General features: G+C 50.2%; 1 protein-coding gene across 2 annotated transcripts in view; it reads left to right on the forward strand.

Annotated features, from left to right (window-relative positions):
- Positions 1-25,073, forward strand: part of STX1A (syntaxin 1A) — a 235,419-nt gene that overhangs the window by 174,699 nt on the left and 35,647 nt on the right. For both annotated transcript variants that reach the window (XM_032769883.2, XM_032769884.2), the window contains exon 5: positions 12,909-13,017. In XM_032769883.2, coding sequence (XP_032625774.2) covers positions 12,909-13,017 — 109 coding nt within the window. The remainder of the gene's footprint in view (positions 1-12,908; positions 13,018-25,073) is intronic.

A 25,073-nucleotide genomic window follows, 5' to 3' on the forward strand; every position in this document is an offset into this window, starting at 1 on the left:
ACCTGTTCTCAGATTGTCTTCATCACTAACCCTAATCAAAAACCATCTGTCACACAGTATGATAAACGCATTTGGACATTAAAAGTGTCTTAAGGTCCATAAGATCTGACTCCACATGGCAAACAGGACTTTGACAATGGGCCCTAGTGCGACAAAGAGTAGAACAAGATCTTCAATTCTGGAGCTTGTGGCGTAGACAAACAGATATCTTAAATACACAGGCACATTTAACAGGAGGGTGATTCTAATTGTAACAGCTCACAAAGGGATTCTCACATCACTGACCATTTTTAAATCAGTTTTATTAGAGCTCAAACAGGATTCATTCAAAGACGTTCTCTGTTGCAGAGTCAGGTCAGACTAGAATGTCCCTTCTGGAGCTCTGAGAGAATGACTCAGAACTGGTGCACAAATACGGAGGGGGGGGGGTCGGTGCAAGATTGTGCTGTGGACAATGAGGGCAAGCCCTGCCCTGTGGGTCTACTCTGGGACTAGGGCACTGGGGTCACTGTAGCTTACCAGCAGGGTTGGGGGAAAATTCAAATCACATCCCATCAAATGTGCAAGCCTGCATGCTCCGTGGCCCGATGGCTAGAAGCTGCCGAATTCTCGGTGGCCATTTCTGACCTTCCAGGCTTCTGTGATTATTTGTAATTTTCAAAAAACTTGCAAATCTACTGACCACAGAGCATGTGGTGCCCAGCCCTGAAAGACGAAAGGGCTTGTGGGGTAGGGTTGCCAGGGAAATGGCCCAGAGGACAAATTGGGTATTATAGTGAAAATGAGACCAACCACCATTAAGCACTTTACTTCTGCCACTAAGCATAGTAATGGAATTATCTTTAAGACTGATCCGTACAAGAGCCTCATTATAATGTACTAATACAGAAGCTGGATGTTGGGGCTACAAGAGGAAGAAACATTGAACTGCACTTGTGCGATCAGCGATTTCTTGGCTTGCATGCAGAGTGAGCAATATCGCCAATGAGTGCAGCGGAGTTATGGAATTCGCCTGCAGCATTTGCATGCTGACTAACTGAACATGGCAACTGTCCGATGCAAAATGCGGCTAAAGCATCAACCAGCTGTCAGGCATCAGGATGATTGTTATACCCATTCTCGGAACAATTCTCGTGACCCTCAGCAGGAGCAGGATGGGGATTGCTGAAGGGTTGTTTCTCAACCTTGCTTCTCACCTTGCTACCTGTCTGACTTGAAGGGTGGAGTGGATATTTTGGCTGCCTAATCGGAGAGCTCAAGCACTTGTCCCTCTGGCCTCGCCTTCTCTGTATCAGGAACAGCTGTGTGGAAGCCATCCCTGTGACGGTAGCTACACACTATGTTTCGCTGAGGCTAAGCTTCTACCAGAAGCAGGCATGTGTTTGTGCTGGTGGGTCTGGGCGAGTGGACTCGGGAGCACTGGCGGACGGACTCAGGAGATCTGGGGTGCAGTTCCTGCTCAGCCCCAAATGCTGCACGTGGTTCACTCATCTGCTCAGCCTCTATTTCATATATATACCTGGCGGTGCATGATTTCCTCCCACCTCTCCAGGTGCAGTGAGGGGTCATTCCTCAGCATGACTTAGCGGTCCACATCTAATTCTTTCCTTGTTCTTTTTATTCATTATTTGGCTATGATACCTTTACTGTTGGTTTGAATTCTCTCTGCAGGGTCCACTGCTTGCTTGGCATTTTGCAGTTTCTCATCTTTATCCCTACCACTTCTACCCTCTAAAGGTAGCATTTCCTTTGCTGACCCTCCATCCCTTCTTCCACTTCCTTGAGACTCTGGTTTCTCTTAATCACTCTGTGAGATATCTTGCTTGCATCCAAACGCCCTGCTCTGACTAACCAAATCTGGAGAATTTTTCCTCTGTGCTTGTGGAACAGTCTCAGAGAGCTTGCTGCATACTCGTTATTAAAGTGATCCCAAAACTCCTACTACACATTCAGACCCAGGAGTTCTCCAGTCCAGTCCATTTCCCTCACTAATTCCTAATTAATTTTTAAGTATTGCCCTTTCGAAATACAAGGGCCCTATTTACAGATCTGTTTTTGTTATCGTTTCCATTATTTACCTTTAAAATGAATTAGCTCGGTATACTCAAGACCAGCTTGTCCCCTAACACCCCAGTCTCAGTAGTGAGGTCCTCACGATACTCACCACATATCCTAAATCTGTAAAATGGCAATCACTTTCTTGTTGGTTTCAAGCAAGTATTTGGTGACAAACCATCTGTCAGCTATCACCTCCAGGAGACTGGGCCTGGCGTTATTAGTATCGACTGTGTCTCCAGATACTTATACTAGGGAAAGTAAAGTCCAATAATCACTAGACAATCAAGTAGTAATTTATTTCAGTCTAAAAGCATTAAAGAGGTTCTATCAATATAATCCAATTGGATCCTGGGGGTAACTGTAGACATTCTCAGCACTATCTCAGGGGCAATACCAGGTCTTCCTTCCCCAAAGTGATTTAGGGCTTCACACAGGACTCTGTTTATCCATTCCAACACTCCTAATTCCTTTCAGTCTACCTACATTAACATACAATGCTCTAGCCCACCACCTTTGCCTTTAATTCTGTCTTATCCTAAAGCACATTACCCTTCCCATCCTATAACTTCCGTCATGTGCTACGTGTGCATGAGTTCCAGTCTTGCGTATACCCTCTAATATCTGTTTCATTTCCTGCACCAGTTTGCTCTGGTCCCTCCATTTTGTTACACAGAGCTACACTTGCATTGGTCTACAAAACAATCTACCTGTTGCTCGCTTGGCTTGCTACTATTCTTCACTCCACTTGCGTATAGTCATATCTGTAGGCCACTGTCACACTATCTGACTGGTAAAGCAGCTATCATGTTCTCGAATGTCCATTCTCCTTATCCATGCTGTTTCCATTTCTCTCATTGCTGATCCTTTCTTATTTGATTTTCTTTCCTCTCAATGTTAAAATCAGGTCTGGAGATTACCGATAGAAGCATTTCCCAACTGTCTCCCCTAGCTCCAGTCACGTGAGGACACGTGTGAATCCAGCACCTTTCATTACTGGGCTAATATGGACTGGGAAACAAACAGTGCTAATCCCTGGTCTTCAGTCAGTATATTGCCATTTACTGCTATCCCCAAAGCAGAGTTTGAAAACCTCCTGCCCAAAGTTTTGGGGTGTTTCAAACCTGAGAGATTCTGGTTCTGACCCATTTCTAATGTTTATTTCTTATCCTAGTAACATTGGTGAACCCTGAAAATTACAGGGGAACTCGCAGGTGGGAGACCCCAAGTTGGTCATAATTTATCGATCTAATAGCTTACATTCAGTGCCTCTCATCCTCTTTCTCTCTCCTCTCTCATGCACCCTTTCTCTCCCTCTCCTTCCTGTTTCTCTCTCTTCATGCTCCTCTTCATAATGCTCCCTTGACTCTTCTTCAGTCTCTCTCCCATGTAGAGATTGAGAGATCATTTGGCAGAGGTGACCTAAAGTTGGCTCCTCGGAACCTCCCGTTTGGTGCTTATGGAATGTCCATGAGCATACAGTTTTGCCTCCAAATGTTGCTTATTTGACTTATGAATCTCTGATTGAGTGCAAGTCGTGCTCTGCAAGTATCAACAAGTCCACTGTTCAAGCTGGGCGTGTGAATGTCATTGTAGATTGGTCCAAATACGTCCCCTGGTATTTTGTTTACCTGACTGAATGAGTTTGCAAGCAGTTCCTGCACAACACGTCAATGTAAAATTTGGTTTCCACAGATGCTTGAGCACAAGACTTTGAATTTGCTTCCAGTGAAAGCTCAGTCTCTAACATTTCTTGGGGAAAGCGATCACCAACATGCTGGAGGTGGATTCATTTAGCAATTTGACTTGATCTTCCTAGCATACATTTGGGCTATTTTCCCAGCTCTGGTATTGCTAGGTATCTACAATAAGGTACTGAGCAGGGTCCCGGAAACCTGCATTCCAGCCTGACCAAGCTTCCCGCTTAGCATACACCACAAATCACAGTCAGTGAGCTCCTGCAGTGAGCACCCAGCTGAGGTGTGTCTGTATTCCACTTGTCTTATTAACTGTGTTCACGGATTTTCTGGAGCACATCCTGTGTAATGGAAAGAAAGACAGCAAGTCATAGTGTTCTGTCTGTGAGGCTGTGAATCTGACAGCAGCTGAGTTCTTGGAGAACATCCCTGTTCCCCAGCTTGAATGGAGACAGTTAAAACATTTAAGGCCATAGTCATCATGGTGTGCCCAGCAAAGCTCCCCAGGCCTCAATGCTAAACAGAGTGGCGGTCTATTAGAAGGAAACATTGGTTCAGTCGTTCTTTCGCCAGGCTGTGCTGTGAACTAGAGGTGGTGTTACAGGGGAGCCGCAAAGATTCAGCATAAACCAAACATTCTGCATCGATTGTAACTCATATCCACCCGCACTGGAGAGCTACACACAGAGACTTTGCAGCTCTTGAACTCTCTGACAGATGGCCTGACAGTGCAGTTGAGAGGGACGCGTGCAAAATTAGATTCATAAAAGAAAAGTTGGGACTGCTCCTCCTAATAGGAGCACTGACTGAACAGCCCCTCAGGTGTGAGATAGGGCAGACCCCTTGCTTCAAACCTTGCCTTGCCTTCCTGGGTTCCCTCAGCACAGTCGGCAGGTCCTGTGATGAGCTGACTTCATCACAAGCGTCTCAGGCAGACGAGCACGGGCAGGTAATGCCCCAGCTGTCTTACTGGTGCTTATGACGTTGTGATCAGCATTAGGAAAATGAACTAGGAATCTGGAGCTCCAACAATTAACTTGTAGCTTGAGGAGATAATGCCCCCTAGCACCTCCCACAGCAAAGGCTGACTCAAGGATCCCTCTAAAAAAAGCAGGGAGCCCTTCAGAAGACACATTTTCACTGACTGTTCAAATACGCACATTCCTCTTAACCAGCGGCCCAGGGGGACCCACAGCATTCCTCTTGAGCAGTGGTTTTCAACTGCACGGTCCAGCTAGAACTGGGGTCACAGAACAAAGGCATTGGGTCGTGATGGCTCTGTCAGCACTGCCGACCAGGCCGTTAAAAGTCCCATCGGTGGTGCTGCCCAGCTAAGGCAAGCTAGTCCTGTCTGTTGTGACACTGCGTTGTGCCCCAAAGAGCTAGCAGCAGGTCCGCTCACTAGGCGGGGGGCCACGGGCCTCACGCACTGCCCTCGCCCAAGTCTGGCTCTGCACTCCCATTGCTGTGTTCTGGCCAATGAAAGCTGGGGGGCGGTGCCTGTGGGGCAGAGCACGCGGAGCCCTTGCACCCTTCCGCCTACAGAGCTGATCTGCTGCTGGCTGCTTCTGGGGTGAGCGCGACCACAGTGCAGGACAGGCAGGAAGCCTGCCTCTGTACCCCCACTGCGCCGCTGACCAGGAGGCACCCGAGGTAAGCCCACGCCCCAACCTGTGCCCCAATCCCCCCCCCAGCCCTGAGCCCCCCCACCAGAACCCTTTCCTCCACCCAAGCCCCTCATCCCCAGCTCCATCCACAAGCCTTAACCCACCCCCCTGCATCCAATCCCCTGCCCAGCCCTGAGCCACCCCCAACCCCTCATCCCCAGCCCCACCCCACCCCAGCCTGACCCCTCCATACTCCTGCCCCAGCTCGACCTCCTCCCACACCCCTGAACCACTCATTTCCAGCCACAGCCCACAGCCCTCACCCCAACCCTCTGTCCAGCCCTGAGGCCCTGTCATACCCCAAACCCTCATCCCCAGCGGGCATCAACTATTTTCTCAACTAGGTGGCCAGAAAAAAAGTTTGAAAACCATACTCTTGAGAGTCAATCTAGCTCTAGGGCCAGCAGTGCCACCTATTGGCAAGCGCTGCAATGAACTTTGAACATTCATTGTCCCATTGACATTGTGGCCATTCTGGAGATCCTTGTTTCACAAGTAAGCTGCGTTTAGTCACGGTGTGTTTTTTGTAAAAGTCATGGACAGGTCACGGGCAGTAAACAACCTGTCATGACTCTACTAAAATATACCCTGACTAAAACTTGGGCGGGGGACGCAGGTGCTCGGGGTGGGGGGTGTCGTGGGGGCGCTGCAGTGCTGGGGAGTGGCTTGGGGCCCCACGTTGCTGCGGGGAAGGGGGGACAGCGCGGCCAAGACCCCCGCTGTTGCTGGGGTGCGGGGGAGGGCGGCAGGGCTCCTACACAGCGCTGCATCCCTACAGCTCCTAGGTGGGAGGCTCAGAGGGCTTGGTGCCGCTGCGGCGCGGAGCCCCCCTTGCCGTCTAGAGCTGAGCGGGCATGGGAGCTGGGAGCCCCCGCCCAAGGTGTCCACCCCAACTCACTGCCCCTAGCCCTTCCCACACACCCAAAACTGCTGCTGCTGACCCAGGGCTACCCAGCTCGGGCAGCCCTGACCCAAGCACCAACGGTGCAGAAGTCATGGAAAGTCACGGAATCTGTGACCTCTGTGGCAGACTCGCAGCCTAACAATGAGTGAGAGCTGAATGCAGTTAAGGTGACTAAGTGAGGCTTTGTAGCCTGTGTGCACTGCTCTGCTCGCATGGTTGAGTTACTTCCAGCCTCATTCCAGGGTGCTTGTTTCTTGATGTCTCTTCAATAGCAGCGCCTCCAGGGACATGGACCTCTGACTCCAGTTCCACTGTTCTGCTCTACATCTTCCCTATTTTAACAAACATTTTAAACATTAAAAACAAATAACTGACACCCAGACCCCACCCTGTCTCCCCTTCAGCCAGAGGCTGCAGCATACACCGAGTTGGAATCTTGTCTTTCCCACAACTCAGCTGGTTCATAGGCTTTGGTTTCTCTAACAGATGAGGTATCTCTGTCTCTGAGTTTTGCATACTGTCTCTCTGTGGAGTCTCCTCCTCCCTGTGGTTTGTCTCCAGTGGTTCTTTTTCTGTCCGCTCCTGTAATGGGTTTTCTCTGAGTGTTGTCGTCTGCTCACTTAAGTGTCTCCTTGTATCACTTGTCCCTCTTTATTAGTCACCTCATATGACTGGGTGCCGCTGCACCCACTACTCCTTTAGTCCGCTCTCTGTGTCTCTCTAATGGCTGCTCCTACAGAGGTGCTGTATCCAGGCAGGACTCACAGGTCCTGGGCTGATCAGTTGTACCTAGTGCTTGTTTCTCTGGCCATCTCTCGGTATATCTCCACCCTTCTGGCTGTCACAGGTCCCCCGCATTGGTAGCAGCGTCCTTTGTCCCATAGAAGGTCTGGTAGGATTGTTTGGCACCCTGTCGCGTGGTGATTTCTGTGTACGTCATGTTAACAAGCGGTCCAAACCAGAAGAAAACAGCCTTAGATACAGTCTCGTAGCCTTTCACTCAGCTGAATCCCACCTCACCATTGCTCTGTGGACATGCTGGGCAGGAAAGTGTGATCAAACTCCCATATGCCTGCAATTCCTTGACTACTTCTGAGGCAAAATGAGGCCCATTGAGAGTGAATACAGAGTCTGGAGTGCCATACCCCGCAAAGTGGGCCCTCAGTTCCCAATCTGGACTTGCTTGTATCAGACAGGCATTGACTTTCCAAAATAGTGAGTAGTAATCCACTGACCTCAAGTATTGCTTCGCTTGAAGGTAAGTCAGTCACTCCCACTTTCTTCATTGTTGGTGGGCAGCTCATCTGGTAACAGTCACTTTGTGCTGGCGGTTCTCACGTGACGGACAGTGTTCACACCCTTCTGCTGCAAGGAGTGGAGTGTGTATCATTCCTGCCGGACGCGCACGCACAGTGTGCCTCAGTCAGAGGGATGAGGCATTTGTCTTTTGCATGACACCCCATGACGAGCAACTCTCCCTCGGGGTGCTCCTCTTTGGCTGAGTGCAGTGCTGCGCCTGGTGTTGCCTTGTAAGTGCCAACCCGCTAGGCGGGCTTCAGCGGCTTAGCCCTCCGGCCAAGTCACACAGTCAAATGTACAAGCCCCTTCTGGGTTAGCAAAAGTCCAGCAAACTCTCTGCCCTCACCGGGTGTCTGGACCTTTGAGTTAGCCCCTTTCCTTGGGCATTTTAAACTAGCTCGGCCCTTTCCAGGGTTTAGGCCCCAGCACTGGCTGGTGGGGGCCTGGCGGCCTATTACTCTGGCCCCAACCCAGAGACTCTAGACACAGCAGCCATGTACCACTGCCTCCAGTTTGCTGCTGCTTTCCCTGAGCCTTTCCCACATAGCCCCTCTCCTTTCACCTGTTCCTTTACAGTTGTCAGGTTCTCTCCTCTCTGGCAAGAGCAGAGCCAACGTTCTCACTCTGGTCCCAGACAGGCTCTGACCTGCTCAGTCCTTGCAGCTCCTTTTATCTGGCCTGCAGGGCCTGATGGCTGTTCTATGCAGTCTGTTTAGGCAGGCACTGGAGGACTTTTAAACTAAACTGAGGGCAGGTAGATATGCTGGAGGGTCGGAGTCCAGAGCTAGACAAATTGAGGATTGGGCCAAAAGAACTCTGAGGTTTCAACAAGGACAAGTGCGAGTCCTGCACTTAGGACGGAAGACCCAGGCACTGTACAAGACTGGGAACCGACTGGCTAAGCAGCAGTTCGCAGAATGGACCTGGGGATACAGTGGACGAGAAGCTGGATATCAGTCAGTAGTGTGCCCTTGTTGCGAGGCTAGCGGCATATGGCTTCATTAGTAGGAGCCATTGCCAGCAGATTGAGGGAAGTGATTATTCCCCTGTATTTGCACTGGTGAGGCCCACACTGAGTATTGCATCCAGTTTTGGGCCCCCCTACAGAAAGGATGTGGACAATTGGAAAGAGTCCAGCGGGGGCAACAAAATGATTGGGGGCTGGGGCACATGACTTACAAGGAGAGGCTGAGGGAACTGGGCTTGTTTAGTTGGGCGAAGAGCAGAGTGAGCGGGGATTTGATAGCAGCCTTCAACTACCTGAAAGGGGGTTCCAAAGAGGATGGAGCTCGGCTGCTCTCAGTGGTGACGGATGACAGAACAAGGAGCAATGGTCTCAATTTGCAGTGGGGGAGGTTTAGGTTGGATATTAGGAAACACTATTTCACTAGGAGGATGGTGAAGCACTGGAATGGGTTCCCTAGGGAGGTGGTGGAATCTTGATCCTTAGAGGTTTTTAAGGTCAGGCTTGACAAAGCCCTGGCTGGGGTGATTTAGTTGGGGCTGGTCCTGCTTTGAGTAGGGGGTGGGACTTGATGGCCTGCTGAGGTCTCTTCCAACCCTGATAGTCTATGATTCTATTACCCACCTCTGCTGCTCCTTCCTGAGGTGGGGCATAGTAGGACTGCACGGCCTCTAGCAGAGGGCACCAAAGAGCCAGGTGTACCCCATCACACATCCCTTTGTCTAATTCTGTCCTGCACACTCAGCTCATCTTTAATTTGACAGGACAGAATCAGAATCTCAGGGTTGGAAGGCACCTCAGGAGGTATCTAGTCCAACCCCCTGCTCAAAGCAGGACCAACCCCAACTCAATCATCCCAGCCAGGGCTTTGTCAAGCCAGGCTGTAAAAACCTCTATGATTCTGTTCCGGCAGGTACTTGGCTTTTGTCATCTAGCCTCTCCGCTGGGATCACTCTTTGGACGGTCTGTAGTTGGATGTCCTTTGCTGTAGCCTCGTTGATTTCCATCAGCGCAGGGTTGTCATTTTTCTACTTGCACAAAACTGAACCCCCTTGCTCTGCCCCCACTCACTCCATCCCTCTTCCCTCTGTTTCTTGCTCTCCCCGCCCCCTTACTTGTTTTCACTGGGCTGGGGCAGGGGGTTGGGGCTCCAGATGGCGATGCAGGCTCTGGGGCCAGGGATGAGGGGTTTGTGGTGTAGGAGAAGCTCCAGGCTGGAGCCAAGGGGTTTGGGGTACAGGAGGGGGCTCAGGTTTGGGGCAGGGTGTTGGGGTACAGGATGGGGTGTGGGTTCCGGGAGGGAGTTAGGGTGCAGAAGGGGGTTCCGCCCTGAGGCAGGGGGGTCGGGGTGCGGGCTCCACCCGAGCGTCGCTTACCTCAGACGGCTCCCACTCAGTGGCACAGTGGGGCTAAGGCAGGCTCCCTGCCTGCCCTGGCTCCATATGGCTCCCAGAAGTGACTGGCATGTCCAGCTCCTAGGCACAGGGGCCAGAGGGCTCTGCATGCTGCCCCTAGAGCTCCCATTGGCTGCAATTCCCGGCCAATGGGAGCTGCAGAGCTGGTGCCTGGGGCAGGGACAGTGCATGGAACTTCCCTGATCTCCCCTGGGCCTTAGGGCTGCAGGGACATGCCAGCCGCTTCCGGGAGCTGCGTGGAGCCAGGGCAGCGGGGAGCCTGCATTAGCCCTGCTGCACTGCCAACCAGACTTTTAATAGCCCCACTAGGGTCCCTTTTCAACCAGGCATTCCAGATTCATGTCCTAATCCCCTTCCCCTGTCTTGTGGGTGCTGAGTGTGTGTCCCCTGCTCAGGGTGTCAGCTAACACCAGTAATTGTCCTGGACAATGTCTGATCTCTACCTGTAGCACTGGAAGTGCATCAACATGTGTTGCTATCTCTTTGGACCCCTAAGAATGGACTTTGCCAGGATTGTCTCTAGGGGTTTGTGGGCTGATTACACTATTACTGGGTGGCCATAGGGGCACTGATGGAATCGCTCTGCTCCAAATACGACAGCCAGAAGCTCTTTTCCTGTTTGGGTCCAGTCTCTGACAGGGCTCTGCTAGCATAAGCGACCAGCATCCTTTGTCTGATGCATCATACTGGAATGTCAGTGTGACACTGTCCCTTGAACAGATCCAGGGCTTATCACTAAGGATAAGATTTGGTCACAGATTCCGTGACTTTCAGAGATCTCCACAACATTTTCTTCAGCTTCAGCTGGAGCTGTCAGCCGCTGGGTTGGAGGCTGGGAGTTCTCAGCCACCGTGGGTGGCAGGGGCTCTGCAACTCTGAGCCACCAGCCCCAGAGCTCTAAGCCATCGCTGGCAGTGGGGGCCTTGGAGCTCTGAGCCATGCAGCGGGGATCCCGGAGCTGTGAGCCGTGTGGTGGGAGCCCAGAACTGTGAGTCACTGGGACCAGAGCTGTTGTTCCTCCTTTGTCAGCTCCCCCCATTATTTTTAGTAAAAGTCACAGACAGGTCACAGCTTCTGTGAATTTTTGTTGATTGCCGGTGACCTGTCTGTGACTTTTATTAAAAATACCCGTGACAAAATCTTTAACCTTACTTCTCGCTGTGATCCCCCCGACGGGCCAGTGGTGCTCACCATCCACTACCACAAACCTCCGCTCTGCCCTCTGTTATTTTTCAGGTGAGTTGCAACGAGGTCATGTTTTCCTACGGGCTGCATTGTGCTCTCCTGGTACGTTATTAGATTGTGCCTGCTGTCTGTAATGAGTGTGTCTGAGACCAATTCACCTCAAGGAATCCCACCGCAGGAGGCCCCGCTGCAGGGTTCAGAGCAAAGCCCGTTTTCCTGGTACCATTGTTGCATGCACAGAGGTTGGTATTGTCCCTTGTTGCTTTCCCGGCCTGACGGCCTGAACCTGATACGCTTTCGGACTCAAGGAGAGAGTCATGATGTCATCACCGGTGTCTCATGTCCCCTCCCCCACTTGTACAACCTCCTCTTGTCTTGCAGACACTGCTGCCAGGGTCCAGTTTGCCCTGTTCCTTGCAGTGCTGTCCTAGGGTGGGGCACTTCTCCACCCGCTCATGCTCTCTCACAGGATGGGAATGCATCTCACTATGGATATGGAACCCTGGCTGCCTGCCCTCCTTTGCTGCTGTACTTCCGGTGTGTTGTGCCTCGGAAGGCTTCCATCCTTTGTCTTGAGGCTGCCGCTGCATGCCCCAGGACTAAGCATCTGTCTAACGTGAGATGTAGTTAGCAGCTGCTCCTGCAGGCGGTGACCCCAAGTGCTGCAGGCTGACCTGAATTAGGTACTCTGTCAAGTCCCCAAAATTGCATGGAGCAGCCTGTGTGCATACGGCAGTGACACTGGGCTCTATCCCCTCCCCTCTGCATCCCTCTCAAGTGAAGAACCTGTGTCGTTCTACAGTTTAATTCAGCGTTGAGGAGCCATAGGCCTGCTGTGAGGCTTGAGGCAGTGCTGAGCTCCCCAGGGGTGCAGCCCTCTCTCCCTTGTTCCCCAATAAGGTAAAATAACTGTTTTATTTTCCTGCTGATGTCATCATCCTGCATGGCCAGGTCTGTGCACAGCTCGAACTCCTCCTCCCACTAGGACTGTTGCTGGGTTAGGTTTGTGTCTGCAAAACCCGGGGCTCCGGACCCACTCTCAGGGCTCACACAGCCAGCTGCTGCGCTGCAGATGCTGTGTTAGCAAAGAGCAAGGCTGCATGCAGGTTACATTGAATAAGCGGAACTTCTGCAGGGCTCTCTGTCTATGTGGCTGCCTTGCTTCCAGCCCTGATGCCTTGGTGTCCCCTCAATAACAGTCCTTCTAGGGAACAGGGCCCTCTGACTCCAGTGCCACTGATCACGAGAAACTTGCTTAACTTTCTGCTCAGCAAATCTCAGTGACTTCTCTGGGCATCTTCCTGAGTAAGGCAGGAGTAATGTCTGAGTGTAGCTCTCAGATTTAAATTAGAACAGCAACGTTTTCTCTTTCAGTCAGCCTTGCCAAACTCTCTGCTCCCAGGCAAATATTTTCCTTTAACAGGCAGGTAAAGTATCATCAAGTTTATGCTTAGGGTGATAAATATTCATGACAAGCTGTCTTAACCCCACCTGGTTGATGTCATCAGATGATATTTCTGCAGAAGCTGTAGAATGTCTGTGCAGTCGTCACCTGAGTTACAGTGTCTGGAATGGAAATTCCAGGTGTGGTGGGGGAGTTTTAGTAATGTGGGGTTCAGAGCTGTGAATTTCTCATCCTGACAAAAGCCTTGATGGAGAATGCCCCCTCTCCCTTTGAGACTAAGTAAAATGTGACTTTCTTTGTTACTCTTCCCTCTCCAGCATTCCACATTGTCGCGCAAGTTTGTGGAGGTGATGTCTGAGTACAATGCCACCCAGTCTGACTACAGGGAGCGCTGCAAAGGGAGGATTCAAAGACAGCTGGAAATCAGTGAGTACAACAACCCACAGCAGCAACCTTGGGCAACTCAGTGCCTGGTGTGTCCAGAGTGCGGGTCAATTCCTGGGCTGATTAACCGGCAATCAAAGCTGCTTCAGGCTTTCAGTGCTTCATGCAAAGCTCCCTCACTGTAAATCCTGTGTCTGCTGGCTGTGCATTCTGCGGGAGTGGGCCGCGGCTGCAGCCACTTGTGTGTGAGGATGACGTTGCCCTCCAGCAGCTTGGCCTACAGAGAAGGTAGGGGACATATTTGCTACTAGAGAGACAAGGAGGGTGAGGTAATTGCTTCTATTGGACCAATTCTGTTGGTGACAGAGATGACACAGAGCTCTACTTCAGGTCTGGGAAACTAACTCAGAGTGTCGCAGCTAAAAATACTGGCAGCTAAAGGACTTGACACATATGGTAAAGGTCTGTGTTTCTTCAGCTGAGGGACTAAACTCCGCACATATGTTTGTGATTGATATAGTAAATGGCTGCTTCTGGCAGACATGGCCTCACTCTGCCCTTTTCTTTCTCTTCTTCCCTTCTTTCTTGCCTTCAGAGTAAGAGGGTCCCATAGATTTGCGAAGCAGAGGCATGCTGGGATCCTGGCTCTTTGTCACTAATACAGCATCACTTCAGGAGTACCTCCTCTTCCAAGTGCACACCTCTCAGTGTGGCAGGCTCTGGCAAGGCTCACTGGGCCTGCCACTTTGTGGTGCAGGGGAGTTCAGGGCTAGTGTGCTCCCTGGGTATTCAGACGCTGACAGTCTTGGTAGAGGGAAAAGCTGTTTTTGAAGGGAGCTCCAGACTGCTGAAAGGTGCCGGGTTTCCAGCGCAGAAGACTGGAAATGTCTGCACCAAATGGGTCCTGTACAGGGAGCCTGTGGGCCTGAGCCCCGGCTCCAGGAGCTATTTACTGTCAAGGGTGTGAAGGAATCCTGTCTCCAGGGCCTAGTTAATCCTTGGCTTTTCTGCTGAGTCTGACGGCAAAGGGGCCAACTGGTGCCAGCTGTTATGGTAGTTTTATGAGAGGTCACATATCCAATGAGGGGGGAGGGATAGCTCAGTGGTTTGAGCATTGGCCTGCTAATCCCAGCATTGTGAGCTCAGTCCTTGAGGGGGCCATTTAGGGAACTGGGGTAAAAATCTGTCTAGGGATTGGTCCTACTTTGAGCAGGGGGTTGGACTAGATACCTCCTGAGGTCTCTTCCAACCCTGACATTCTATGGACTGACATCCCAGGGGCCTCCAACTCTGGTGCACCCACATTTTCATTTCCTGTCAATGTTACCTTGCTCTCAACTGCAGGTCATAGCATCACAGACTATCAGGGTTGGAAGGGACCTCAGGAGGTATCTAGTCCAACCTCCTGCTCAGTGCAGGACCAGTCCCCAACTAAATCATCCCAGCCAGGGCTTTGTCAAGCCTGACCTTAGAAACCTCTAAGGAAGGAGATTCCACCACCTCCATAGGTAACCCAGTCCAGTGCTTCACCACTCTCTCAGTGAAAAAGGTTTTCCTAATATCCAACCTAAACCTCCCATGCAAATTGAGACCATTACCTCTTGTTCTGTCATCTGGTACCATTGAGAACAGTCTAGATCCATCCTCTTTGAACCCCCTTTCAGGTAGTTGAAAGCAGCTATCAAATCTCCTCATTCTTCTCTTCTGCAGATAATAATGCAGTTCCGCACTCTCCTCCTAATCATTAGCCCTATAATTTTGTTGCCCTGCACTGGACTCTTCCATTATTTCCACAACCTTTCTGTAGTGTGGCCCCCAAGACTGGACACGTACTCCAGATGAGGCCTCACCATGTGCTGAATAGAAGGGACAATCAGTCCCTCATCTACTGCAATGCTCCTACTTTCCAGCCCAAAATGCCGTTAGCCTTCTTGCCAACAAGGCACACTGCTGACTCATATCCAGCTTCTCATCCACTGTAACCCCTAGGTCCTTTCTGCAGAACTGCTGCCTAGCACTCAGTCCCTAGTCTGTGCAGTTCATGGAATTTTCCGTCCTACGTGCAGGACTCTGCACTGTCCTGCTTGAACTCATCAGTTCTTTTTGCCCAATCCTTTAATTTGTCTAGGTGCCTCTGTATCCATCCCTACCCTCCAGCATATCTACCACTGCTCCAGTTTAGTGTCAGCTGCAACTTCTTAGGTGCAATCCAATACATCCTCCAGATCCTTAATGAAAATGCTGACTGTTTTGATCACCTTTCTCTCCTCTAAATGCTTCAAGATTGATTCCTTGAGGACCTACTCCATGATTTTTCCAGGGACTGACGTGAGGCTGACTGGCCTGTAGTTCCCCGGATCCTCCTTCTTCCCTTTTTTAAAGATGGGCACTACAGTAGCCTTTTTCCAGTCATCCGGGACCTCCCCCGATCGCCATGAGTTTTCAAAGACAATGGCCAATGGCTCTGCAATCAAATCTGCCAACTCTTTTAGCACCCTTGGATGCAGCACATCCGGCCCGATAGACTTGTGCTCGTCCAGCTTTTCTAAATAGTCCTGAACCACTGCTTTCTCCACAGAGGGCTGGTCACCTCCTCCACATGCTATGCTGCTCAGTGCAGCAGTCTGGGAGCTGACCTTGTTTGTGAAGACAGAGGCAAAAAAATCATTGAGTACATTAGCTTTTTCCACATCCTCTGTCACTAGGTTGCCTCCCTCATTCAGTAAGGGGCCCACACTTTCTTGCTGCTAACACACCTGTAGAAACCCTTCTTGTTAGTCTTAACATCCCTTGCTAGCTGCAACTCCAAGAGTGATTTGGCCTTCCTGATTTCACTCCTGAATGCCTGAGCAATATTTTTAGACTCCTCCCTATGTTCTCCCAGCATGTCCCCTCCACTGCACCCCAGCTTTATGTGGTGGCATCTGTATTCTCTGATGTTCACCCACTGATCACTTATGTTGGATTTGGCATGGAGACCTAGAGAAGAGAATCTCTGTGTCCAATTGCCAACCCCAGCCCGCCCCACCCCACCAGACTAGGCACTCTTCTCCCCTGGATTTAGATACAGAGCATTTGGGCTGTTTTCTGTGTTTTGTCAATGAAAGAGAGCTGCCAATTGCTTTCAGATGGAGCAGGCTAAGGGATAAAAGAGCCTGTGAAATCTAGGCCTGTTGGGGGCAGGGGGGTCCATGTTCAGCTGTGCGTTCACCACACTCTTCCCTGCCCCGCCACACAGGAGTTTACTGTCCAGCCAGCAGACCCAGTCTGGGGAGTCCCTGTGTGGCGGCCCCTAGCAGCTGGAATTACAGGAAATAAGGAAATGTCACTTCAGTGTGGCCAGGTAGATGGTGAAGCACATGGAGGGGGAATAAAGCTGTTTCCTGGCTCAGCCCCTCGACTCTCCTCCACTCCTTTGGCAGCACTTTTCCTGCACACGGCGAACACTGGGATGTGCCTTTATTTTGTGATGCTAGCTGGAAAAGCTGCCTGAGTGTTACTCTCCTTTTCAAGTGTAGGAATGTGCTGCCTGGCACACCCTCTAATTGCTTCTATGTTGGCAGTCAAGAGTGTTTGAGAGAGGTGTGCAAAGGTTTCAATTAATAGCTGCTAAATTAGCGAGGAGGAAGCCCTTGTCAGCACAGACACTGGGTTATTGTTTAATTAGTGCCCTGTTTTTAGAAAGCCAAGTTGTTGGGTCTTGCTGAGGCTTCTCAGTTGTGTCTAGCCAATGTGCTTATCGGGCTGGCATCCTCATCAAAACTTCCTGTACTGTTCCTCACATCTCCTCTCTTTACGCTTGGAAGGATTAGATTTTTATTGGGAAATGTCAGTAAATGACGATTTCTCCACTCACACACAAAGCCACCAAGAAATAGTTTCAGCAAGAAGAATAAAAATGCACAGGCAGACAACGCAAGAAAAATGCTGCTTGAGAATTGAGTAACATCCCCCCTCAGCGTGTTTAAAGTGTGATGCAATGAATGCTGCATGACCCACGGCTTGACAGTTCTGCTAAAACAGCCGACTCGGGCATTAGCGCAGCTGGAGCTGCAGGAAGCTGTGCAGCACTCACAAAGCTGTTACTTTCCCCTCAACGTTACTGTCATTAAATAATTAGTGTCTGACACCCCCTCCCCCAATAGTGAACATTGAAATAGCAAAAAATCTAAGAAAAGTTGAAAGATAAACTCGAATCGAGACAAATACAGTTTGAATTCTGCTAAGCCTCTGTAGCCAGGAACTAGCAGCCACTCATCATTGGCAAGGAGGCTGAACCAGCTGCCTCTGCCTAACCCCAGCTGCACCCCTGCAACCCCAGTACCTGTTTTAGGTCTTGCACAAGGCCTGCAGCCTGGGGATTTACCAAGCTGGAGCTCCCCAGCTCCTCCTGCCTTTCCCCAGGCCTGCTCTGTTCCCTGTACCCTGAACTCCCAGGTAGCCAGGCCCTTCTCTCCCAAGAGCTAGAGAGAGACTGCCCCAGTTCCTGGCTCACAACCCTTTATAGGGCCAGCTGTCTCCTACTCGGGCGTGGCCCCGCCGGTGGCTGCCTTCCCAATCAGCCTATTCTTATTGGCTCTCAGGCCCAGCCCTCTCTAAGGGCTGGCTTTTAACCCTTTCAGGGCCGGAGCAGGGTGACTGCCCCAAGACAGGCCCTGCGACCCTCTGACCGCACTCCTGTCCCTGTTCTTTTAGTAGTTGTCCCCCGAACTCAGCTGGGGTTTGAGGTCCTGTGGATCCTCCCCTTAGGCTGGAGGGGGGGATACTTAAGTCCACCCACTTCCCGGAACCCAGTAGGTACAGGGCCCTGCTGGCTGGCGTGATTGGCCAGCGCAGTCGGTCCCGGATTCATCACTTCCACCCCGGGCCCCGCACCCCGTTAGGGATGGCCCTGGCCCTAAGGCCCGACATTGCTGTCAGCGGGCCTGCTCCTCCACTCGGGGGCAGGGGTGGAAACCCTCCAGGAACAAAAACTTAACAAAGCACCAGTCCCATTCAGTTCAGTATGAGAAGCGCTGCTTGGAACAGCTGAGCTGAAGGGTAGGCTCCAGTTTCGTCTGGGCTGTAAACGGACTACAGCATGTGCCACTCGTATGGAGGGTCTTGAAAAGGCTCCTTTAAACCAGATCCTTTCTGCTGCACTGTGGAGGGAGCAGAAAGCTGAGTCAATTCCTGACCTTCCATTTTTCAGCTGCCAGATCCCCAGGTAGGAAGCGCTGAGAGTGAGTTTGTAAATAGCTCATGTTTTAGAACATAAGGGGAATTACTTCTTGGCCTTTCCAAAAACACTGGTTGAGCTTCCTTCCAGCAAAGCGAATGAGTTTCATAGTGACTGCAGCTTCTTCCTGCACTGGAAACTGGGGCAGTGAGTTAAAGCTTCTCCTCTCTGATTTTGATTTCTGTGACAGATGCCTTTTCTGTCAGTGCCAGCCTGTTTCTCACACCACCCCTCACTCTTCTCAGGGAAGATGGTTGGTGGACAGATACAGAAATAACTCTCAGCCACAATGAGGATGGAGGACTTCAGTCCCATGGGCAGATTTTCCCTTCTGGCAATGTAGATCTGTCATGGTAAATGGCAGGGAAGCGCAGGGTGGGGCGCTGGTAGTGACATCACAAGCCAGGAAAATACCTGAAGATCACAGACTGCCCTAATTATGAAAGAGTAACTGTCCCAAGCCCTGCAGCATTCCCATTGTAAATAGGGAGATTATGGCTCATAGTGTGGTACTGTTTTCAGTAAGGAGTGTTTTATAAGGACCTTTGCAGAGCCATGCTTCTAAAGAGAAGCACATCAGAACCACTGGACTCTGCCTCCTTATATAGTCCTCCTGGTATTTTTATGTCCCACAAACACTGACTTAATGACTTTAGTGTGCACCTTTTTCTTGTTGCTCTCCTGTGTCCTGTATATTGTGACGGTCTAGTCTAGTGCTTGGTCATTTCAGACTCCTTCAATCTGATCCTTGAGCCCCTGCAGCGCGGCGGCTGGTCCCCCACTCTCTAATCACTTCCAGAGCAGTTTTCTGGGCCATTCGCATTAGACACAGTTTAAACAACTTTACCTGCTCTTTAACCACACGCCAATCCACCCACTCACTCACTCACTCTGCCTCCAAAATCGCCAAGACACCAGATGTCATGGAGATTTTTTAGATACATGGACATCCTGGAATTCATGACAGCCAGACAAATTGCTCCGGAGCCATTCTCCTGCCTCAGCTGGGTTCTATTGAAATTGCACTGGGAGAATCTAAGTCAGCCTTGGTTAGGAGCTTTCCCTAAGTTAATGTGTTGTGAAGTCTGAGCATTACATGCTACTTGTGACAGGGGATGACGTGCTCTTATTTCCTCTTCAGCTTTGCCGAGTAGGAGCAATGACATTTGAAATCTAATTTGATTTCTGCTCCCTGAGAACGGGAAATGAGGGCTGGATAAAGGCCTCGACTTCTGTGTTTCATCAGCACTTCACAATGGCTTGCACTGAGGGGGCCTTGGAGCCCTGCCCTCTCGGACCTGAGTGACCAGCATTTGGATAAAAGGAAAAGAGTAAGACGGAACAAGGCTCTGGCTGCGACAGAGAGCATGCCCAGTGCACGTGTACTCGTGTAGCAGGGGGGCGTCCCAGAGCGCTCCCTTGTGGCATGGCATGGCCCTGCAGGCATGCACGCACGCACGCACACACACACACACACACAGCTCCCTGGTGGTTCTTGCAATAACTTGCTCCCAGGGCAGAATACCTAAAGTAACCTCCCGCTGGAGGGGTCTTATTAAGTCTTTGCAGAGTGCAGACTCCTTGGCCCCTCCGTCACAAATCTCTTCGCTGAAGAGCCCTGCAAGCATTTTCCCCGGGGGGAGCTGGCTGGCATTCTCCTTTACAGGTTCTCTGCCCTCTCCCCTTTGCTTCATAGGAGGCCTCTCTTTTGACTCAAGATCTGCATTTATTTAGCTGGGACCCTCTTGTCATGTGGTGACTGATTTTCCACACCTTGGGAGGAGAGCTGACTGAGTCACAGTGCCTCTGACTGGGCCACTCACCCCCTGACATCCCAGTAACATCCTGCATTAATTCTGCCTCACAAAATGGCAACTGCAGACAGACATCTTAGACATGTAAAGAGGCAGTATGCTGAAAATGAAGCCTTGAGTGGTCAATGCCCTGCCCTGCCGGGAAGGTCTGAAGAGGTATTCAGTGACCCAAGCCTGTGTCTGGCGTGGAGAACAGATGGTGCAAAGGAAGGCTCCCTTAACCACTGGGCACTTGCAACAGTGTAGACTTCTGGCAGCAGGGAGGGGGTTCTCCTCTGCAGGGGTAAAACTCTGTCTCCCCCACCACTATACAATACATTTAAACAAGGCCATTAGCCACCGGGGGCCCAGGGAAGCTCTAGAACTGCAGAGCAGAGGGCAGTCATGCCTGAGACGTCACTCTCACAGACCTTCCCAGCTCCACTGGCAGGTTTGGGGAACTCTCACACTGTTGCACCAGTGGCAGCACAAGTGTAGACAAGCCACTCACATTTTTAACACTGTGTTAGCCCTGCATCGATGATAACAACATACAAACATCTGAGCCCTGATTCGCTCCACCACCAGTGGAGCTCCCCAGGTGGGAGATCTCCCCTTTCCAGTTCTGCTGCACTAACACTGGCTATATGTTTGGGTTGCAAACATTGAGGGGATGTTGACATCTGAACCAAAAGCTATTTGAATTTGAATTACAAATACACCATGGAAAGATTTGTATTGCTCACAGGCTTGGTAAAACATGGATTATACAGAACCTAAATGCAGGGCCAGATCTCCCTGGTGCTCTCACTAATGGGCAGACTGGGCGATGTGTGACGCACAGGCCTGGGAGCATAGGAGAGATTTGTGTCTTTCTAAACTAAGGATACTGTCCCTAAAAGATCGTGACTAGCTTCAGGCTGCCTTGCATGGATGAGTACTGAATCAGCCTGTATCCAGGTCAGGGATTCTTGGTGATGGGGGATTTTGATCTCTCCATATTTTCCTCTGTTTCTTGTATTTATAAATTATTGTCTTGTGTGTTAGATTGAAGGTCTAAAAGTCATAGACGCCTCCAACTCCAGCAAAACCAAAACATCAAGGGAATCAAGCTGACTTTGTGTCCAGCAACCTAAACGGCTGTTTGAGATGCAGAAGTACAAGGTATTCTTAGGGCTTTCCCCAAAACATGAATCCTAGGCTGAGTATTGGAACAAACTCACTGAGAGCTTTCACAGCAGATCAAGCAATTCAGGTGCAATCAGCGCCTGGGCTAATAATGTAGCATATTAAGGAGAGAAATAGCACAGCTACAAGACGCACTGTAGGAGTAGCTCAGGTGCATCCCTTTCTGTCTGCACTGATGAATCGGCCCTCCCTCTGAGCAGAAGGGAGGGAAGGAGGCACTTCCATGTGAGGTCCCCGTTAGTAGTATGTGCCATGCAAAGGTTTCCAGACAGGTCATGACTGGCAGAACACACCAGCTAAATCAGCGTTATACCACATTGCTCTGAAAGATCCAGGAACCACAGTTGTTATACCAAGCAGTTCTCCTACAGACAAGGGAATCCTTTCAGTAATCACAGATCACAAATAACAGACATGTTTAAAGCTAGAAAGTGCCTGGAGGTGGGTCTGGCCTTGTCATAGCTTTCCTACTCAGATCTGAACCTTAGAGTTCAGAACATAAGATGCTAGCATGAAACCTCCAAGCTTAATTGCCAGCTTAGATCTGATATCGCTGCCACCAGACAGGAATTCCAGTGCCTGCCTCACTCTGGTCTCCCCAAAACCTTCCCTGGGGGACCCCAAGACTCAGATGCCCTGAGTCCACACAACAAAGGGAAATAACCCACTCCCTTCTCCCTCTTTACCTCCCCCTGGGTTACCCTGGAAGATTACTGTACTTAAACTCCTGGATTACAAAACAGAGAGGACAATTCCCTCCCCACCTCCTTCTTTTCCCTCCCACCAATTCCCTGGTGAGCTGCAGGCTCAATCCCCTTGAGTCCCCACTAGGAAAAAATCCAACAGGTCTTAAAAAGAAAGCTTTATATAAAAAGAAAGAAAAAAGACATATAAATGGTCTCTGTATCAAGATGACAATATACAGGGTCAATTGCTTAAAAGAAAAAATGAATAAACAGCCTTATCCAAAAAGAAATACAATTCAAAACATTCCAGCAACTACACACATGTAAATACAAAAAAAGAACAATATAAGCCTATTGTTTTTCTACCTTTGAACTCACAACTTGCAAACTGAAGGTTAGAAACCTGGAGATAGAAAGATTACTCTCAGAGCCGAGAGAGCACAGAGCACAGACACAGACAAAAGACACACACCCAAAAATTCCCTCTCTGAGCTTTGAAAACTCCAGTTTCCTGATTGGTCCTCTGGTCAGGTGTTTGGTTCCCTTTGTTAACCCTTTACAGGTAAAAGAAACATTAAACCTTAGCTATCTGTTTATGACAGGCCTGCATTACCAGAGTCAAAGCTGGAACTTCATCCAGAGACCATCACATCATCCAGAAGCAGGTTCTTTATCTCAGAACTAGGAAGAGTTCCCATTACTTGGCATTGTGCCTTCACTCTGCTGGGCAAGGCGCATCAGTGATGTTCTCATGACAGTGTCCTGGAGAAAAGAGCTTTTATCCTGCTCTGCATGGCAGGGTAAGATAGCTGAGGTTAGTTTTAAAGCAAATTTGGTGTCCAGATCCCATGGGTCCCATTCCCTCTGCATCCCAAGCGCCCATTCATTGCCTCCCCAATTGCCTTGTTAATTGTATTTATATAGTTTCACGTCTCCCTTTCACTGCTCAGTATTGTATATTTAATATTATTTAGGGAGCCAGTTGAATAATATTCACAGATGGTCCATTCACTGATTTGTTGTTAAATTAATCACAAGTATACTCAGCTAGTTCTGTAGAGGCCCAGATACCATTAGTCACATACATTATTTGTGAGTCCTTGTCACTCGACAAATAATTAATTTGCAAATAATGTATTCCATTGGTCAACCAGCTCTGGGGATTGACAGTGCAGAGGGCTCCTGCCACAGTGCAGGGGGCTGGAGTCGATGATTTATCAAGGTCCCTGCCAGCCCCATATTTCTATGATTTCCTTAAGAAGTCTATTTCCTTCTGACTCCCTCTTTTCCATTCATCTTCTCTCTCTCTTTCTCGCTCATTGTTTTGTTTTGCTTTATCTACATTTTGTAGGCTTTTCTTTTCTCGTTTTGATGTTTGCATAACACCCTATTAAATGGTTCCTTCACCATTATCACAGGGGCAGAACTATTGTGTAGCAGATTTGATTTCCATGACATCTTTCTTTCAGAATTAAACACTCACTAATCCTTCAATTTCAAAGCTGTTCCATTTAGCAATAACTGTTCTGTGATGGGTGTGCATTTCTTCTCCCTGGTTTGATTACAGATATTGCATAAAAGTTACAAAACTCCAGGCACTTAGACCCTAAATCCCAGGGAAAATCAATAGGACTTAGCTTACTAGCAGCCGAATTTTTCAAGACATATAGTCTCTTAAACATAAGAACGGCTGTACCGGGTCAGACCAAAGGTCCATCTAGCCCAGTATCTGTCTACCAACAGTGGCCAAAGCCCAGGTGCCCCAGAGGGAGTGAACCTAACAGGCAATGATCAAGTGATCTCTCTCCTGCCATCCATCTCCATCCTCTGACGAACAGACGCTAGGGACACCATTCAACATGGGGGGGAGGGGGGTGGTGAATGGATATGAGCAAACAATCTCGAAAAAACAGTTACAAAGGTGAGATAACCTTGTTTTCTTCTTTCGAGTGATTGCTCATATCCATTCCCAGTAGTGTTCCAAGCTTTACCTAGGCGGAGGGGTCGGAGTTGAGACGTGGCAGCTGGATAAACCGCCACTCCAAGGCTGCCGTCGTCTCGAAGACTGTTGTACCAACGCATAGTGCGAGCGAAAAGTAAGACCGATGACCAGGTCGCAGCATGCCAAATCTCTTGGATGGGCACGTCGCCAGGAAAGGCCGCTTAGGAAGCTTGCGTCCCTGGTGGAATGCGCGTAAGGCGTCCGAGGGGAAACATGAGCTAGCGCTGTAGCACGTGCGAATACAAGCCGTGGACCCAAGAGGAAACCCTCTGGAGGAACTGGTAGACCTTTCATCCGCTCCGCAAACGGCCACAAGAAGCTTGTGGAGACTTCCGGAGAGGCTTGGTCCTTCCACATAGAAGGCTAGCCGCTCTGCGCAATCCAAGGTGTGTAGAGCTGCTGTTCCCGCCGAGAAGCATGAGGTCGGGAAGAAAAACCGGGAGAAAGCATGTCTTGGCTAGTATGAAAGGTCAGACCACCACCTAGGGAGGGATGCCGATTGGGTCGCAGTTGTACCTTGTCTTTATGGAAGAGACAGTGTACTGAGGGCTCTACAGTGAGGGCTCGGATCCGAGGACCCGCGTGCTGAGGTGATCGCCACCAAGGAACACGGGTCTCTCACGCAAGGCTTAGAGAAGCGAACAAAGTCGCAGCGGCTCAAAGGGTGGTAACAGTAAATCGTTTAGGACCAAGTTCAGGTCCCAGGGAGGGGGCTGGGTGACGAGCGGGGGATAAGTACGCTCCAGGCCCTTTCATTGAAAGCGAGAGACTACTGGGTTGAGAAACACCGAGTACCACCCCTCTCCCATGGAGGGTTGGATATCGCTGCCAGGTGCACCTTAAGGGGAGGAATTCGCCAGCCCTCCTGCTTAAGGTGCAGAGGCAGTCAAGATTGTTGGGATTGGACGCCCTGTTAAGGAGAAAGCATCGGTGCGATGCGCACCAGCCGTGAAGCACGTCATTGGCCAATCATGTATCCGGCGGTGTAAGCTTCCTGCTACTTAAGGAGGATGCGCTGCAACGAATTGGAACAGCGCAACTCTCAGCGTTCAGCCATGCAGGAGCCATTGCCCTAGGTGGAGGGATCGCAGGTTCTGAGGTGTCGAAAGTCTCCCGTGGTTGAGTGATCAGGTCTGGACACCAGGGAGGGGAATCGGAGCGGCTACCGACAGATCCCAGAGCGTGGATTGTACCAAGGGTTGCCTGGCCAC

This window comes from Chelonoidis abingdonii, chromosome 20 (genome assembly GCF_003597395.2).
Source record: "Chelonoidis abingdonii isolate Lonesome George chromosome 20, CheloAbing_2.0, whole genome shotgun sequence".
Taxonomy (NCBI): domain Eukaryota; kingdom Metazoa; phylum Chordata; order Testudines; family Testudinidae; genus Chelonoidis; species Chelonoidis abingdonii.